Source organism: Babesia bigemina (genome assembly GCF_000981445.1).
Source record: "Babesia bigemina genome assembly Bbig001, chromosome : II".
Lineage (NCBI taxonomy): Eukaryota > Apicomplexa > Aconoidasida > Piroplasmida > Babesiidae > Babesia > Babesia bigemina.
In genome coordinates this window covers 862437-877111 of record NC_027217.1, presented here as the reverse complement: position 1 = coordinate 877111, position 14675 = coordinate 862437, and the positions used below count along the sequence as shown (strand labels likewise).

The window sequence follows — 14675 nt, the reverse complement described above, 5'->3', positions numbered from 1 at the left end:
GACAAGCACAATGCCGGGCACAGCTAACACAAAATGTGTATCTCGAAAAGCGCCTAATGACGGAAAATAGGTGGTGAAATATGGCGAATCGGAAAATCGTGACGTGTGGTGTTTTGTGCTCGCGTATTTATCAAGTTGTCCCTTCGCTAGCACCTCGGCTAGGTACACATTCGCATGAGGCGCACTGCATCACAAGCGATCGCATGAAAATACGATACCTAACAAGTTTTGCGCATGACTTCAGTAGCACAAATATGAAACATAACCGCAATTGCAGTCAAAATTTAAATTCATAGCGGTCACATTTCGTCGCGAGGTTGTCCATTGATGGAACGTATAGAAGAGGTGACGCAAATACGTATAGACAAGTGATTAGCTGTGACACAACTATGCTGCCATGCTGTTTCCCATCACGCGCTGCATTGCTGCCGTACCAATCGCTGGGTGCTGTGCTTGGATGAAGCAATGCCAGAATGCCTCCTTATTGCTGAATTTTCCGACCACCTGTTTAATAGACCGCTACAATAGTAATTGAACGCAAATCGTGTGTACAGCTGATTTGTTGTCATAGTCGACGACACTTCATCCATTGCTCCGGCGCCCCGGTAGCAGACTGTCTACTCTATACACACTGATCGCTCGTCGACGTATTTTCTCAGCGCACATATTATAGTATCGTTTATGCCTGGCATTGGCTGTCTACCAAGCGATATGTTCTGATACACCACTTCTTCGTCGCGCCGTGACGTCCGGCGGGACCTGACTCAGATCAAACTTATCGCATAAAATGAAGTACCTCGTGGGCGGGTCTACCGGATTGGTAAAGCTCGTGGAGACAGCGGATCGCTCTCTCCAGAGCTTTTCGCCGCCGACGGAGCAGGAGCTTGGTCGCAGGGTGACTTGTATGTGTTGGTCAGGTGGAAGCAGGTAAGAAAAAGATTCTGTTGTCGTTATTACACATCGTGCAGCAATGAGGCTGCCTCTGAAGTCACGGTGGGAATGTCCAACGGGCTCGTTGTCACCTACGCCTACCCTTCCATGGAGCGGCTGGTGGAGTTCACGCTGCCTTCGCGATGCGTCTACATCCACATGCTGGGCAATGCTATCGGCAACGCTGGGAGGCAGATATACGAGGCACGGAGCGCCGAGTACCCGGCGCTCTACGTTGACACAACGGGGTCAGAGCTGCGGAAGAAGCAGGGAAATTATATGTGCTGCGTCTCGGAATCAGGCCACTGTATAGTTGTGGACGTGGATGAGATTAAGCAGGAGGTTCAAACCTCATTTGACCACGTCAGCGATGACGCGAACGATTCGGAAGTTGCTAGGGATGTCAAGAGCGCTGACACTGCCGGACGCAAATGCAAAGGTAAAGACAGCTCAGATTCCGCCGGCGGAAACGGTGGCGGGAAACGCCTAAAAGTCGAGATGATGTATTCGTCTGACAAGGATGACAAGGTGCAGCACCTGTCGATTTCTGGAGGCGTAGCGGCCTATAAATTCAAGGGGCCGATAACCGCAGCGACGCATAGCTCGCTGCTGCCGAATCGCCTGGCGCTCGGTGGGCCCAACGTACCGCCGTTCCTGTTTGACATATACGCCGGCAAGGTGCTATGGACGGGCAAAATGCCGCACCAGTCGCTGTTGGGGCTACAATCGCAACTCGACGTTCGCAGCATATGCTTCATGGAGGACCTGGGGCCAGACATCATCGCAGTTTCCACGTCAAACTCGTCCATCTACTTCTACGATATGACGTGCCAAAAGAAGCCGGTGTATGACCTCAATGTCTGCGATCGACGCAGCAGGTGCATATCCGGGCGCCGGCTTGCGCTTCACCACATCAAGGAGTACAACACGGAACGTCGCAAGGAGGTGAAGCAGTCGGTGAATGAGTTTTATACCTCAGACACGCGTAATATCGTCAAACTGGTCACCCGCCCGCGCCGACCGTCGGAGGAGCAGGACCACTACGAGACCAAGGACACCTGTGACCTTTTCGCCAGTGACAATGTTGGCTCGATTTATCACTTCAAGGTCGTCACGGGGGACACGCTCGTCAGCTTGCTAGAAGAGAAGATGCGCAAGTACCAACCCAACCCCGACCAAGCGATGAGCCGCGACGACGTCATCAAGCACCTCATCGAGGCGCGCAAGCGGTTCGGCTCGGCTAGTGCGAACGACACGCCGTTGCACTGCGCGCCCCCCGGTGCCAACCAGTACATCTGCCAACTGAAGGGGTGCTACGCAATACACAACGGTGCGGTGCCGGACATCTTTTGCGTGGGACACTACCTCATATCGGTCGGCCTTGACCGATTCACCAACGTGTACAACGTCAGAACGCGCAAGCGGGTATTCCGCATGTACTGCAACCAGAAGCAGACTGCCCTGCTGCCGTTCCTCAGCGAGCTGTACCAAGAATATGAATCCACGGAATTCAAGCAACTCGATGTACCCGTTGTGAAGCGCGGCAAAAGGCCGGCGGCATCGGGCGCTGTTGCCGACCGCGGCGACGGACACGATGACGACGGCTCCATGGACGTTGATGGGCCGGGTTCTGGAAGCGACGACATGGAGGACGAGTTCCACGACTCCTCGAGCAACGAGGGTGAGTTCAGTGGCTCTGATGACGGTGAAGCGGATTCCCCGGACGGCTCGGAAGGCGATCCATCGGACTATTCAGGAGACGATTATGACATGTCGGATTCCGGAGCAGAATCCGACAGCGACGCTACCGACTCGTAACAGGAACCCGCGTATCGTAACGTATCAGTCGTATTACGCATAAAGCAATTTTAACTCAACGGCTTCATTAATACCATAATTACGATATGCAGTCGCTACTTGGCGTGACGGCGATGTTGCACCGGATGCGGGCTCAGATGGGCCTGATCTGCACGGATGTGAGCCGCGGGCGCACTGCGGACCTACCCTGAAGCAAAGACTGATGAGCGAAAAAACGAAACACTTCAGGTCTTGCACCAGGTAGTAGAAGACGCGCATTCCGTTCGGGTCCTTGCTGTTCTGCACGTCCGATAGTGATCCGATCTTGGACGTCGAGTAGGTGTAGCGCTTCCCTTCGATCTTCAGCTCCAGCTCCTGACGACCGACGCGGTCGGGAATGGGCCAATCGGTGTGGTCCTCGCTGGTGATTTCGGATTCCAGCACGATGCGCTTCATCTCCGCAATCACCGCGCGGGTCAGGAAGGCTGCGCCAATGTGAACGCCTCCCTGGCCACTTACCTTCCTTCTTGATCATGCTATCCTTCCGGTAGTTGGAGTTGTTTGTGTAGCGCAGTTTCCCGTCGCTAGTGAGCTCGAATTCGAGGAATTCGTGGCCGAATTTGCCCTCGTGGCCGACACTGCGCGGGATATCTCGCAGCCGCGGCAACTTACTAGTAGCGGAGATAGAATCCATCCTCCGCCATTATGAAGCAGCCTGTGTATGGCAGTGCAGTGTGATTTTGCGCGGCGGATCTTGTCTAACGCTTTGTGGCGACGTTGCCGCTGTTCGGGTTGGGACGGACACACTACCAGGCCGGAGCCGCGCACCGACGAAAATACACAGTGCTAATGTAGCGTGTACGTGTAGCCAGTTCCAGCTAAATTAAAATATGTGCGACCGTGCTGCATAATCTGGCGACGGTGGCCTCCGCATTGTCGCCTGCGGGCAGCCTGTTGAGCAGCGCCTCGGAGCACCGCTGAACGGCGTTTGATTCCAGGATCTTCTGCATCCATTCAGGCCTGTCTGACTGCGGCAGGGCGTGTTCGACTAGCATTTGAGTGCCTGACGCACCGACGGTGGCGGCAGCACCGGTGGTATGCGCCGACGGTTGCACGGCTGTTGCGCATGACCGCAAATGCGGCAGCAGACCCGTGTTGAGAATGCAGAGCGCTACATTGCACAGCCCCTTTTCGAGCAGCTTCTCACACTCTGGGATCAGACACCGGCGGAATATTATCGCGTGACCCTCCGCAACGGTCCACACGTTGTTGCTCGGGCTCTTGAGCAGCCGCTCCAGTGATCCGACGATGCAGCTGCACATGGCATGCTCGATCAAATCGAGGCTGTCAGTGGTCATCTGCGACTCCAGCACGCTGGATTCGCCGCAAATGGCTCCCATAACGCGGTTTACCTGCACCAGGTGCTCGTCTATGCCGGCTGCCGGTCCCTGCGTCGTAAGCGCCTCACCGCCGAACAGGTGGTACAACAGACCGTCGATTAACCGTTTAGCGGCATCGTGCGGGCACAAAGTAGGGTCACGCAGCCTTAACCTGAGTAAATCCATCAGCTGCGGCACAATCTCTGCACTGTGCGAGCAATTGAGAACGACACGGGCCACCAGAGATAATTCGTGTTCGCGCATCTGTCGGATCGAATCCGGGTTAAGAAACTTAGCCGCGAATTCGCGTTCCGGTATTTTGTCAGGCAGTCTCGACATGTGCAGCAGCGTCGTTAGCAGCAGCGCCACAGCGTTCTTGTCAGCCGTGTCAATGAGGCGGACCAAATATCCATCTAGGTCACACGGAATTTCCCTTCGGACCTCGTAATCGGCCGGGAGGTGTTTCAAATAGCCGAAATTCTTTGAGAAGGATCTCGCATGGCAAAATACCTCCGTGCAAAGGGCGAGAGGCACCATCCGGGCCGCCGCGATCACGGGTAACATTTCGATCCGCTGCGATATGGACTCAATTAGGCCTTTACAGAGCTCTTCGAAGGCGTTTCCACAACTTACATCGCCACTGTACACGGTCAAGTTTGCATTTTCGATAGTGCTAACATCGAATTGCCTGAGATGCTGGGAACCGTACGGCATGCTCTCCTGCAGCGCAGCGCGAAGCGTGTGGAGGACAGCTGAGTCGGTGGGCATCAGTCTGAGCAGCTGCTCGCGCCACTCAGGCTTGAGCGCCCCGATGTTTTGCAGCTCGAAATGCTCCGTGCTCGCCGCCATCGCCCGCATAATGATGCCCGCGATTCTCGGAGCGTGGTCCTGGCAGATTGTGTTGCGCAGGGTGTAGAGATGGATTAGGGGCACCATGAGTATCAGGTGGTGCGATCGAAATATGTCGGCACACATGAGCCCGAGCTCGCTGCGTGACAGAACAAACTCGGTGAACAATGCGTCCAGCGTCTGCTGCCCCCTTTCAGTCAGACCCTCGTACTCATACAGATTGCAACATAACAGCGCCTTAAGCAGCCTGGCGTCGTCGTACCTAATGCCCGCGGTGTTCAGCGTGATCGCTTTGAGGCTTTTCACGGTCATTGACGCTACGCTCAGGCACGCTAACTCCGACGTGGCAGACGGCCCCTCGACAAGGGTATATTCAAGCACCTTGCAGAGGTAATCCACCAGCGCTGGCCTCACGCTGTCTTCGCAACCCTGCCTGAATTTGACGAGAGCGTACAAGCAGTCAATGTGGGCGGACGTCGGCGGGTCGGGGTGATTTTTGACCAGCTTGGCGATGAGGTAGTCAACATGATTCGCAATCATGAAGGGAAACCTGTCCAAAATCGATATAACTGTGCGATAAACATCCGATCGTATCACGTCGTTCGACGATACCACGCCCTGAAAGAGGTACAGCGCCAAGCACTCCTCGCACTTGTCACCCGTGCCGCCAGCCCCATGAGCGGTCGAGGATCCGCTGGCGTCATTCGTCACGCCATGCCCGCTACCTTCCGCCACTGCTCCAGCGGTGATGGCCAGATTGGCGGCATTGCGTGCACTCTTTATGTTAAATTGCTCCAACACCGCCAAAAGCAGCGAGCGGGCCTGCTTGCGAACTCCATGATGGCCGGATAGCAGACAAGCGCCCGATACCTGGACGATGGAGAACAGGTTCAGCCGCGTGTCGTCCCTGAATCGTCTGGAAAACTCGAGTATCCCGGACAGCGCATGGAGTTGCACGGACTCAGATGAGTGCCGAGACTTGCCGATCAACTCTGCCAACGTGAGTCGCCTCGAAGTCACATTGAGGCGATCCTTGTTCACGACGATGGATTGGGTCGAGAGTTTCACGGTCTTCTTCAGCTGGCCGATGTTGGCGAGGAGCCGCGCATCGCTGCTGGCGTGCTTGCGGAACTGCTCGCGGCCGACGCGCACCTTCTTCGTCGAGAAGTCGCGCTCCTTCTTTTTCTTCATGATTCTGGCCTCAAACCATTGCGATCTGGAGAGTAGGTGGCCTCAGTGCGATATGTTGGTCAACTGTGCGCGGTCTTATGCTACACATAGTGACTGTCTATACTGCTGTGATGTTCCCCGCTCCGCAAGCGGCGGCGCAGCGGAGACCACAATATTACGAGCGTAGATATTTTCACTATGCTTTAGCAGCGTAGCACGGCTATCGTAGCGGTTTACGAGCGGCAGAAGCGTCACTCCGCGCCGTTACGCGGCACCTGCGGAAGGCAGAGCGTTGAGACCCCTGAAAATCTGCACATCGATCGGAACGCAGGATGGCGGCATACGAGCTGCATTCACAGGATGTGTCCGTGGCGCTGGATTTCGCTCGCTGCACGCTTTGCGGCTCGACGCAGCTCTCCTTCGTGCGCCGCGACGAGGGCCTGCCGCCGGCCAGCGTTTCCGGCGGACCGTTCATCCTTCCCATATCGGTGCCGGCCATTGCGCACGCGGACTACAAGCGAGTGGTCGTAAACGGTATAGGTGCGGATTTCCAGCTTGCGAAGACGCTGGACCCTACGAGCAATGCGAGCCTGGTCAACCAATCATGTCGCAACGTGGACCTGCTGAGCCTCGACGGGATGCATGTGGCTGCGCAGCAGATATGCGCGTCCCTGCTATACGTAGAACTCAGCGAGGTCCCAGCGAAGCTCAAAGTGGACATACAGTTCGAGTACATGCAGCTGCGGAGCGCCACCGACGACCTCTACTTCCACAGCTACTGGCTGCTGCCGCGCTGCTCCACGAGCTACCACGAGTACGCGGTGCTGTGCTCGAGTCCGAAGAGCGACAGGTGGTTCCCGACAGTGTCCTTCAGCGACACCATAAGCATGGCGAGCAGCTGTGTCTATCGCATCGAGGTGGTGGTGCCCAGCGGCTTCAGCGTGATCTGCGGTTTGCCGCTATGCGAAGAAACGACTGTCGGCGACGGGGTTGAAATGGCTGCTAAAACCACCACGTTCCAGTTTAAGTGGGAGTCGAGCAGCAGCCTCGGCGTGTTCCCGCGGAATAGCTTCGGATTGTTCGCCGGAGAGTTCGAGTTCTGGGATGGCAACCGGCTGCAGGAAACCCATGAGGTGTCGGAAGAACGGCCTCACAAGTCGCTCGATGACGAAGATTGCGTGGAGGCTTTCTTGCAGGCAGCGCAGCACAAGCTCTGCCACAAGGTGCCGATTACGTACGTCACCTTGAAAGGCTACGGGTTCCTGCTGGAGCCAAGCAACATCGCGACCGCCCAGTGTGTGGACACTTACCGCCGAGTGCTCGACTTCGAAGCGCCGGACAGCTTCTTCATGCTGTTCCTCCCTGGGCAGCCCTTCCCGGTGCCCGGCAATATCTCCGCCAACATCCGGACCCAAAATTTCATCGACATCAAACGGTGCACGGCGTTCACGGGCTCGGAGAACCACCTTTACACGAGTTTCATCGAGCCACTCGCCAACTACTACCACGGCATGTACTACCCCAGCGGCGCCAACATGATCGTCTACTCGATCGACGTGCTCCACAGCTACAGCGACATCGACCACGACTTCAGGAGCCTCGACTGCAGGATCGCCATCGCGTACGGCCTGGCGACGCTGTTCACGCTCAAGCGTTGGGTGAACCCCTCGCGGGACATGCACCTCGACGTCATGCTGCAGTCGTACCTCGTCGACCAGTTCGTGAAGCGCAACATGGGCTTTAACGAGTACAAGGTGCGAATGTGGGCCAGGCGTGAATTGTTCGCGACAATAACCGAAATTTACGGCGACTATCACCCCCTATGTCAACGCAAGGGCAGCTCGGCCTCAGTGCCAATCCTGATGGCCGACCGAGCCTTCGTCCTCAAGTGCCACCTGCTTCCCGCTATCCTGGAGGCGCTCTTCGTCTCGGCGAATTTCCTACCGGACAACTTCCTCGTTCAGTCGCTGCGTCGGCGGGTGGTCATCTTCAGCAAGGTCGGCGACGACGATTTGCGTGCCGACGCCAACTGTGCGCGGCGAGGTGAAGACGACGATGCGATCACCACGTGTAGCAACGGGGCGGTATTCTGGGACACGCTGCGCGACGAGATGGTGCGGAGGTACATCAACTCGTGGAATGCGCGGCCGCCAAACAGGCTTGTGGTCGAAAACCAGCTGGACCCCAACTGCAAACTCGAAGACATCCTGAGACGGGGTGTTGACCACGACCATCTGAGCGCCATCATGAAGCAGTACAACAGCATCGTGAGCTCATTTCTGCACGGCACGGGGTGCCCGCAGATCAACGTGAGCTTCTCCCTCCAACTGCAGCGCAAGGGTACCTCCATGGACCACCTCAATTTCAGGATCGACATCAAGCCCCTGCAGCCGCCAATCGACGTTCACAAAGATGGGAGGACGGCGTACACAGTTGCCATGGGTTCGCAGTTGGCAGCGCGCAATCTCATGACAACGTACGGCAAGCTGGCGCGTATCCTGCAGCTGGACGACCACACGGAGGAGCACTCCGGCGGCCACGCGGGACAGGTGCTCGAACGTGTGGCGCAGATCTACAACATCTGTAAGAGCGGTTACTGCCCAAGCGTTCCGCACGCATTCGACTTCGTTGATATCGCAAACTCCACTCCCATACCCGGGTCCTCCGAGGCCGGCATCCTACGGAGAAACATGGGTCTGCTGCAAATATGGCACGACCCGGTCGACCTGGTTGGACGAGACGGAAACTTCTTAATGGGGTTCGGCTACATTGGCCCATTCCCGTATGCGTTTTGCCTCGGCAACGGCCCCATCTACGACTGCCTGGATGTCCTGAAAAAGCACTGTGATGTGAACAACATCATCGACAGCTATGTGGACAACGGAGGCACCTACTGCGGATCGTATGTCTACAAGAACGGCTACGAGCTGCTGCTGGGGCGGGCCAGCCTCCCCGTTGCGTCGAACGGCGGGATGCCATATTGGCAAATCATCCATCAGCAGGCACTCATGAACGGGCAAACGGAGCCCGTTCCGATGTCTGCGGGCCTATCCAAGCAGTGGGTTGCGCAGGTGAAGGTGGATATCGTGGAGGACGACGGCGTCCGCGAGAACGTGAAGTTGGTCGGGGACATGGTGCCAACCAGCTACAAGGTAAACCCCAGGGCCGAACGAGGACGCAAGAAGGTTGCCATGAAGGGCACCTCCGAAAAGGACGTAGACGACGTCATAGACGACAGCAACCGCAAGAACACGTACGTCGGGCACTACAGCGACAGCGATCGCACGGTTATCGAGTGGATGAAAATGCTCTACCTCGGCATCCATCCGGAACTGGCGCAACTGGACAACCGCTCAGTCGTTGCGAAAATATGCAGCAAGAGCCGCGTCCCAATGCTCTGGACGAGCGTCGACAGCGGATTCAGGCTCATTGGGAGGATCCGCAGGTGCCAGAGCGGCAGCATGTGGGAGCAGCAGCTGCTTAGCGACAACAACATATACGGCCAGATAGACGCGGCCGCGGCCATGGGCTCGCTTGGGAGGAGCGTAAATTACGCAAGCTGCGACAGCCCTGTGGTTAAACTGGCCGTCTCGAAAATCGAAATGCTGGTGCGGCGCCATCACGTGCACCCGGTAGTGCGTGCACGCTGTCTGTACAGCCTGGTGTGTCTGCACAACCGAGACCCCCGAATACAGGAGGCAGTGCAGCAGGTGTTCTCGAATTACCTCAGCTCATTCTCGCTGAACAACACCGGCGCGAACTACTGGCACCCCAGCGAATCGCGGTTCATGCTGGATTTCTTCAAGGCGTTAGCTCTATTGCGCGACCGCTGGGGTTCGTCGCCTCAAATGGCGGTGGACATGCTAGCGAAGGTGTTGGAGGGCATGAACGGCGTGAACTACCTGGTGCACGCGACGAACATCGTAGACTGCTGCTCGTACCTGGCCATTCCGCCTTGTGCGCTAAGGCATACGTCGGAGGGCTCCTCTACGTGTCTGGAGATCAGACGACTCTGGCAGCTGCTGTGGCACCTCTTCAGGCTCGATGCCATCCCCGGAAGTGGAAGCTGCAACAGGATGCTCACGGCCGCCTTCCTCAGGTGCTTGAGCAGGCAGCCGATAATGCTGGAGCTGTGCTTCAACAAATTCGCGCAGGATAAGGACATTGGCTTCGCGTTTGACTTCCACACGTTCATTCCGCTTAGGCAGAACATATTGAGGTCCGAGCAAGCTGCTTTCGAGCTGGGTCAGACGTACCATTCGAGCCACGTCCACATCGCCGCCATCGAGTCCCTTCTGAGGGTCCTCATGACGTCCGCTTACATCATATCCGACGAAGAGGATATGGAGGATGACAGCCCCCATTGTTGCATGAGGATGCTGAAAGTGGATTACGAAACCCAGGTAAAGCGGATTGGGCAGTTTGCCGGAATCTATGAGGCAGCTCGCTGCAGCAGGCGCTTGTGCGAACGTTTCACCGAGGCGGAGCTGAAGATTCACACGTGGGATGCATTCGCTCGAGTGATTGACGAACTGGCACAGCTGCACCCAGTGCTCTTCATAGACTTGGAGGGTCCGTACGCCAAGCAAACGCGAGACCTGCTATACGACCTGCTGAGACCATGTGCGATGTCGTCACAAACGTTCCAAGTGCAGATATACATCAGGATCAGGCGGGCTATAATGCTGCTATTCGGCAAAGGTTTCGCATGGGAGGGCGACGTGGTGCCGAATGAGCAGCTGGTGTCACAACATATTGACCTGCTCACGAGCGGACTCAGCCTACCACGTATCGCCGCATTCAGACGCATTCACGGCGATGGAGCGAGCGGCGGCAGCTCCGACTGGCTGCAAGTGGCTGTGGAAGCGATTGAGGCGCTGAAAGAGTTGCCCCAGGCGCGCTGGTTCATCAACGACCCTGAGCAGTCATACGTTGGCTACAGGTCGCTGGTCGGTCACCCGATGTGGCTCACCAAAATAGCGAACAAGGCGCTCTCGGGTTATTATTCGATGCCAATGCAGTTCAAGGCGGACATGGCGCTCGTATTCAAGAATGCTAAATCAGTCAACAAGGCTGACACGCTGCCGTATGCAGACGCGTTGTTCGTCGAGGAACAGTTCGACTCGCTCTGGCCGGCGATCGTTCGGACCTACCAGCGCAGTGTAAAAGCGTCCATCGGCAACTGAGCGCGCTGCATCCGACGCCGGGTAACAGCGTTGGTTGGTGATGCGCCGAACTGTAATTCTGTAATTCATACGGCACTAGGTGTTATACCGTTCCAGAGACAATGCAGCAGTTTGCGGCGTCCTGAATCACGTTATTGAGTGTCAGCATTGAAAATTAGTGCTCCACTGTGTTCGGGGTGGGAGTGACAGTAGTCGCAACACGCAAAATGAGGTGGTGAAAATTCCTGCACATCTACATCTACCAACTACACACTAACGCCATAAGGCACTCTGAGTTTCACGACGGGGCTCAGAGTCCTCCGAAACCGTAATCGTAGCCCGCATGAACGCGTTCACGAAGGCTGTTGGCGTCGCTGCAACCTCAAATCTTTGTTTCCCGCGTGCCCAGGGCGACGTTTGCAAATGCGCAAAAACGGTGTGTAAAATAATAGCAGTTAATAGCCGCGAGCGGCGCAAACAATGGTGCGGGCGACTGTCGACACCACACGGACGAGCGCTTCACCTTGGCGCCGAGGGTCAGTACTGTCTTCATGTACTCCTCATCACCGATGGAGCAGCGCGACAGCCGCATAGAAATTCTCAGTGTAGGCGAAGATGAGTCCACCCCAACGGAGTCGCGCGAAAAGCCGCCTGCATTCGCCGAGGCGTGCTGCGACGACGATGAGGACGAAGCCGCGGAGATCGCGGACTCCTGCCTGCGGCTAAACAAGTTCTTTCACGAACTCTTTCCGGACAGGCAAGTGGCGACCTGGATGTCCATCCACGCCGTCATCATCCTGGTATACGCGCTCTTCAACTTCAACGCGTACACAGTCTTCCTCCAGAGCCAGGTGGGTACCAAGGAAGGGTGTTAACAGCTTGTCAGAATGGCGTTATTAACTTCAACATAAACATGATATGGTGCCTTTTGTTCATCTGGGCGGGGAATTTGGTCATGTACATTGCTACCATGATCATCAGGTAGGCTGCAATGCGGATGCGAAAACATATCCACGGCAGGTACCTACTGATCAACCTGCTCGTCAACCTACCCTGCTCGCGTAACGCATACGTGTTCGCCTCGATCAGCATGCTTGACCCAACGATCTTCTACCTGCTGTGGGCGGCTACGCAGTCGGTGATCTGGCAAATCCTGGTCTCTAGACGTGAGTTGCATAACCGCGCCTCAGTGGTGTCATGAAAATGCAGTGAAGGATGAGGCGCACATGTTCTGCATCGAAACTCCGTTTTGGTATGATTTCACGCACAAGTACCTGATCTTCCGGGAGGACGCTATGGTGTGGATCACGTGTGCCATACACGTTCACCTGATTCTGGCCATACGGAGCTTAACACTGGCGGTCATATCGTTCACCTTCGAACTCAACCTGCTCGTGAACTCCAACGAAGCGCTGAAGAAGTACCTCAAGCTGTACACCAACATCAGGAAGTTCAACATCGATTGGCTCGCGCTGGTCATCTCCAAACCGGAGCTCGTCAAGCGGCTGAAGAAAGCGTTATTGCTCAAACAACACGACGGCAAGATGCTTAATGACGCGCAGAGTAACAGTGACCGGATCACCGATTTCAAGAATCAAAATGCGCTGCACATACTGCACGAGGCCCATGAGACGGCCTACATGCAGTACTTCAGCACCAAGGAGGATCTCAGTGTGCCTTCAGACACAACCGACGCGATGATTGATCAGTCTTCCACCTCCGCTTTCGCCAACTGGTTGCTCATCTACTACGTCGTCAGAGTGCCACCGGTGATCTCGTTGATACGCGAGGACATCGTTCTCAGGGGGCGCGCAGAAATCGAGACCTGCGCCGCGATGTTGTTCGAGCAGATGTATATGACGCTGAATGAAAGAGCGAGTTCGGGTGGAGAAACGGATGATTTGCAATCGGATGCCGAACCGCGTGGCGAGTTGACGCAGGCCAAAGACTCGAGTGAGGAGGATAACATTGACAGTCCGGAGATGGCAACAACCGCAGCGCCTGAACTTGGTGACATGGGAGCTCCCGAGACCAATGATGCAGTGGACCAGAGCGTGTCAAAGAGCCCCGCCCTGGGGGCAACGCCGTCTGACGACAACGCCGCTGCGAAAGCGGTCGAAGAACGTAGCCCGTCCAATGCAAAACCAACGGTGGTAAGGATCGTGGAACCACCGCGGGGCCCATCGCATGGGCATCATCAGATGGCACAAGCATCTGAACCATCGCAACAAGCAACGACCAGCATGTTCAAAGTCTGCACAAGCCCGTCGAAGGTCAGGCTCAGGAACCATCGCACGATATCTATGATGCACCTAGAGCAGTTCAGGAACAGTTTGTTGGAGAGTGAGGCAAGTCAGGAATTTCCGGACCAAAGCACCACTGCCGATTACCAATTCCACGTCATTGACGGCTATGATTCGCGTTTCATTTGCATGGAGCAGATGAGGTCGTTCCTTCTGCCGAAGGAGTGCGACACCATCATGAGCCTGCTTGATCTGTCACGCCACGGTAAGATCAACCAGTCCATGTTGCAGCAGGCGCTCTTAAACCTGTTTTCCACGCAGAAGAAGTTCACAAACACCATCAGAGGACAAGACAGTGTGTTCAAGGTGCTATCCAGGCTGTTGTCAGTGGCTACGTGGGTGCTGGCTATAGTCACCATGGCGTTCCTAGCCGGAATAACGGCCGAGGCCATCGTAGTATCGGGCGCAGCTCTGCTGTCGGCTCTGACGGTCGCGCTGAGCTACCTGTACACGAACTTCGTGACTTCGGTCATATTCGTCGCATTTTCCAACCCGTACAACGTCGGCGACCGAGTGCGCCTCAACGACGGGGAACCGCTCACCGTCAGGAAAATCCGCACCTACACCACAGAATTCGTCACAATGCTGGGCAAGGTTGTGGTGTACCAAAACGCGGTGCTGTCGACCATGAAGATAACGAACGAGAGCCGCTCTTCCAAGGCAACGGTGAACTACCAGTTCAAGGTCGACGCCGAGACCACGGAGGAGCAGCTGGTTGCCATCGAGTCGTACCTCAAAAACGCGTGCAACATGAGGCCCAACGACTTCGTCAAGGACAGCTGCATCGTGTTCTACCTAGGGTTCAACCCGGGGCACTGCTTCGACATCAGCGTCTGGGTCACCTGCGTCGAGAGCTGGGGGAATTGGCAGCGTATCTATCTGCTAAAAGGCGAGCTATTAGAGCTCACGCTGCGCCAGTGCAAGAAGCTGGGTGTGACGTATATGCTTCCGACTCAGCCCATGACGTTCCCGCATACGCTCTCCATCCGCAACACGCAGAAGCGCGAGCCATCGCAAAACGGGAAGTAGACCTGAAGCTGAACGCACACCATGTAGATTTTGTTTTTAATTGTACTGAATTT

The 14675-nt window shown here is 56.0% G+C and overlaps 5 protein-coding genes across 5 annotated transcripts; 3 read left to right on the top strand and 2 right to left on the bottom strand.

Moving 5' to 3' along the window:
- Nucleotides 1–787: 787 nt before the first annotated feature.
- On the top strand, nucleotides 788–2748 carry BBBOND_0203810 (hypothetical protein, conserved; the record flags this gene model as incomplete). Its single annotated transcript, XM_012911955.1, has 2 exons — nucleotides 788–927; nucleotides 969–2748. 2 exons carry the CDS (start codon nucleotides 788–790, stop codon nucleotides 2746–2748), a joined length of 1920 nt encoding a protein of 639 aa, XP_012767409.1.
- Nucleotides 2749–2781: 33 nt separating this feature from the next.
- BBBOND_0203800 (mago nashi protein, putative) lies at nucleotides 2782–3431 on the bottom strand (the record flags this gene model as incomplete). The annotated part of the gene is made up of 3 exons (XM_012911954.1): nucleotides 2782–3212; nucleotides 3247–3365; nucleotides 3400–3431. 3 exons carry the CDS (start codon nucleotides 3429–3431, stop codon nucleotides 2782–2784), a joined length of 582 nt encoding a protein of 193 aa, XP_012767408.1.
- A 174-nt stretch (nucleotides 3432–3605) lies between these two features.
- On the bottom strand, nucleotides 3606–6146 carry BBBOND_0203790 (hypothetical protein, conserved; the record flags this gene model as incomplete). Its single annotated transcript, XM_012911953.1, has 1 exon — nucleotides 3606–6146. One exon carries the CDS (start codon nucleotides 6144–6146, stop codon nucleotides 3606–3608), a length of 2541 nt encoding a protein of 846 aa, XP_012767407.1.
- A 311-nt stretch (nucleotides 6147–6457) lies between these two features.
- BBBOND_0203780 (bromodomain containing protein, putative) lies at nucleotides 6458–11311 on the top strand (the record flags this gene model as incomplete). The annotated part of the gene is made up of 1 exon (XM_012911952.1): nucleotides 6458–11311. One exon carries the CDS (start codon nucleotides 6458–6460, stop codon nucleotides 11309–11311), a length of 4854 nt encoding a protein of 1617 aa, XP_012767406.1.
- A 530-nt stretch (nucleotides 11312–11841) lies between these two features.
- On the top strand, nucleotides 11842–14622 carry BBBOND_0203770 (hypothetical protein, conserved; the record flags this gene model as incomplete). The annotated part of the gene is made up of 4 exons (XM_012911951.1): nucleotides 11842–12141; nucleotides 12177–12271; nucleotides 12311–12456; nucleotides 12500–14622. The coding sequence occupies 4 exons, from the start codon at nucleotides 11842–11844 to the stop codon at nucleotides 14620–14622; spliced, it is 2664 nt and encodes an 887-aa protein (XP_012767405.1).
- Between the last annotated feature and the right edge of the window lie 53 nt (nucleotides 14623–14675).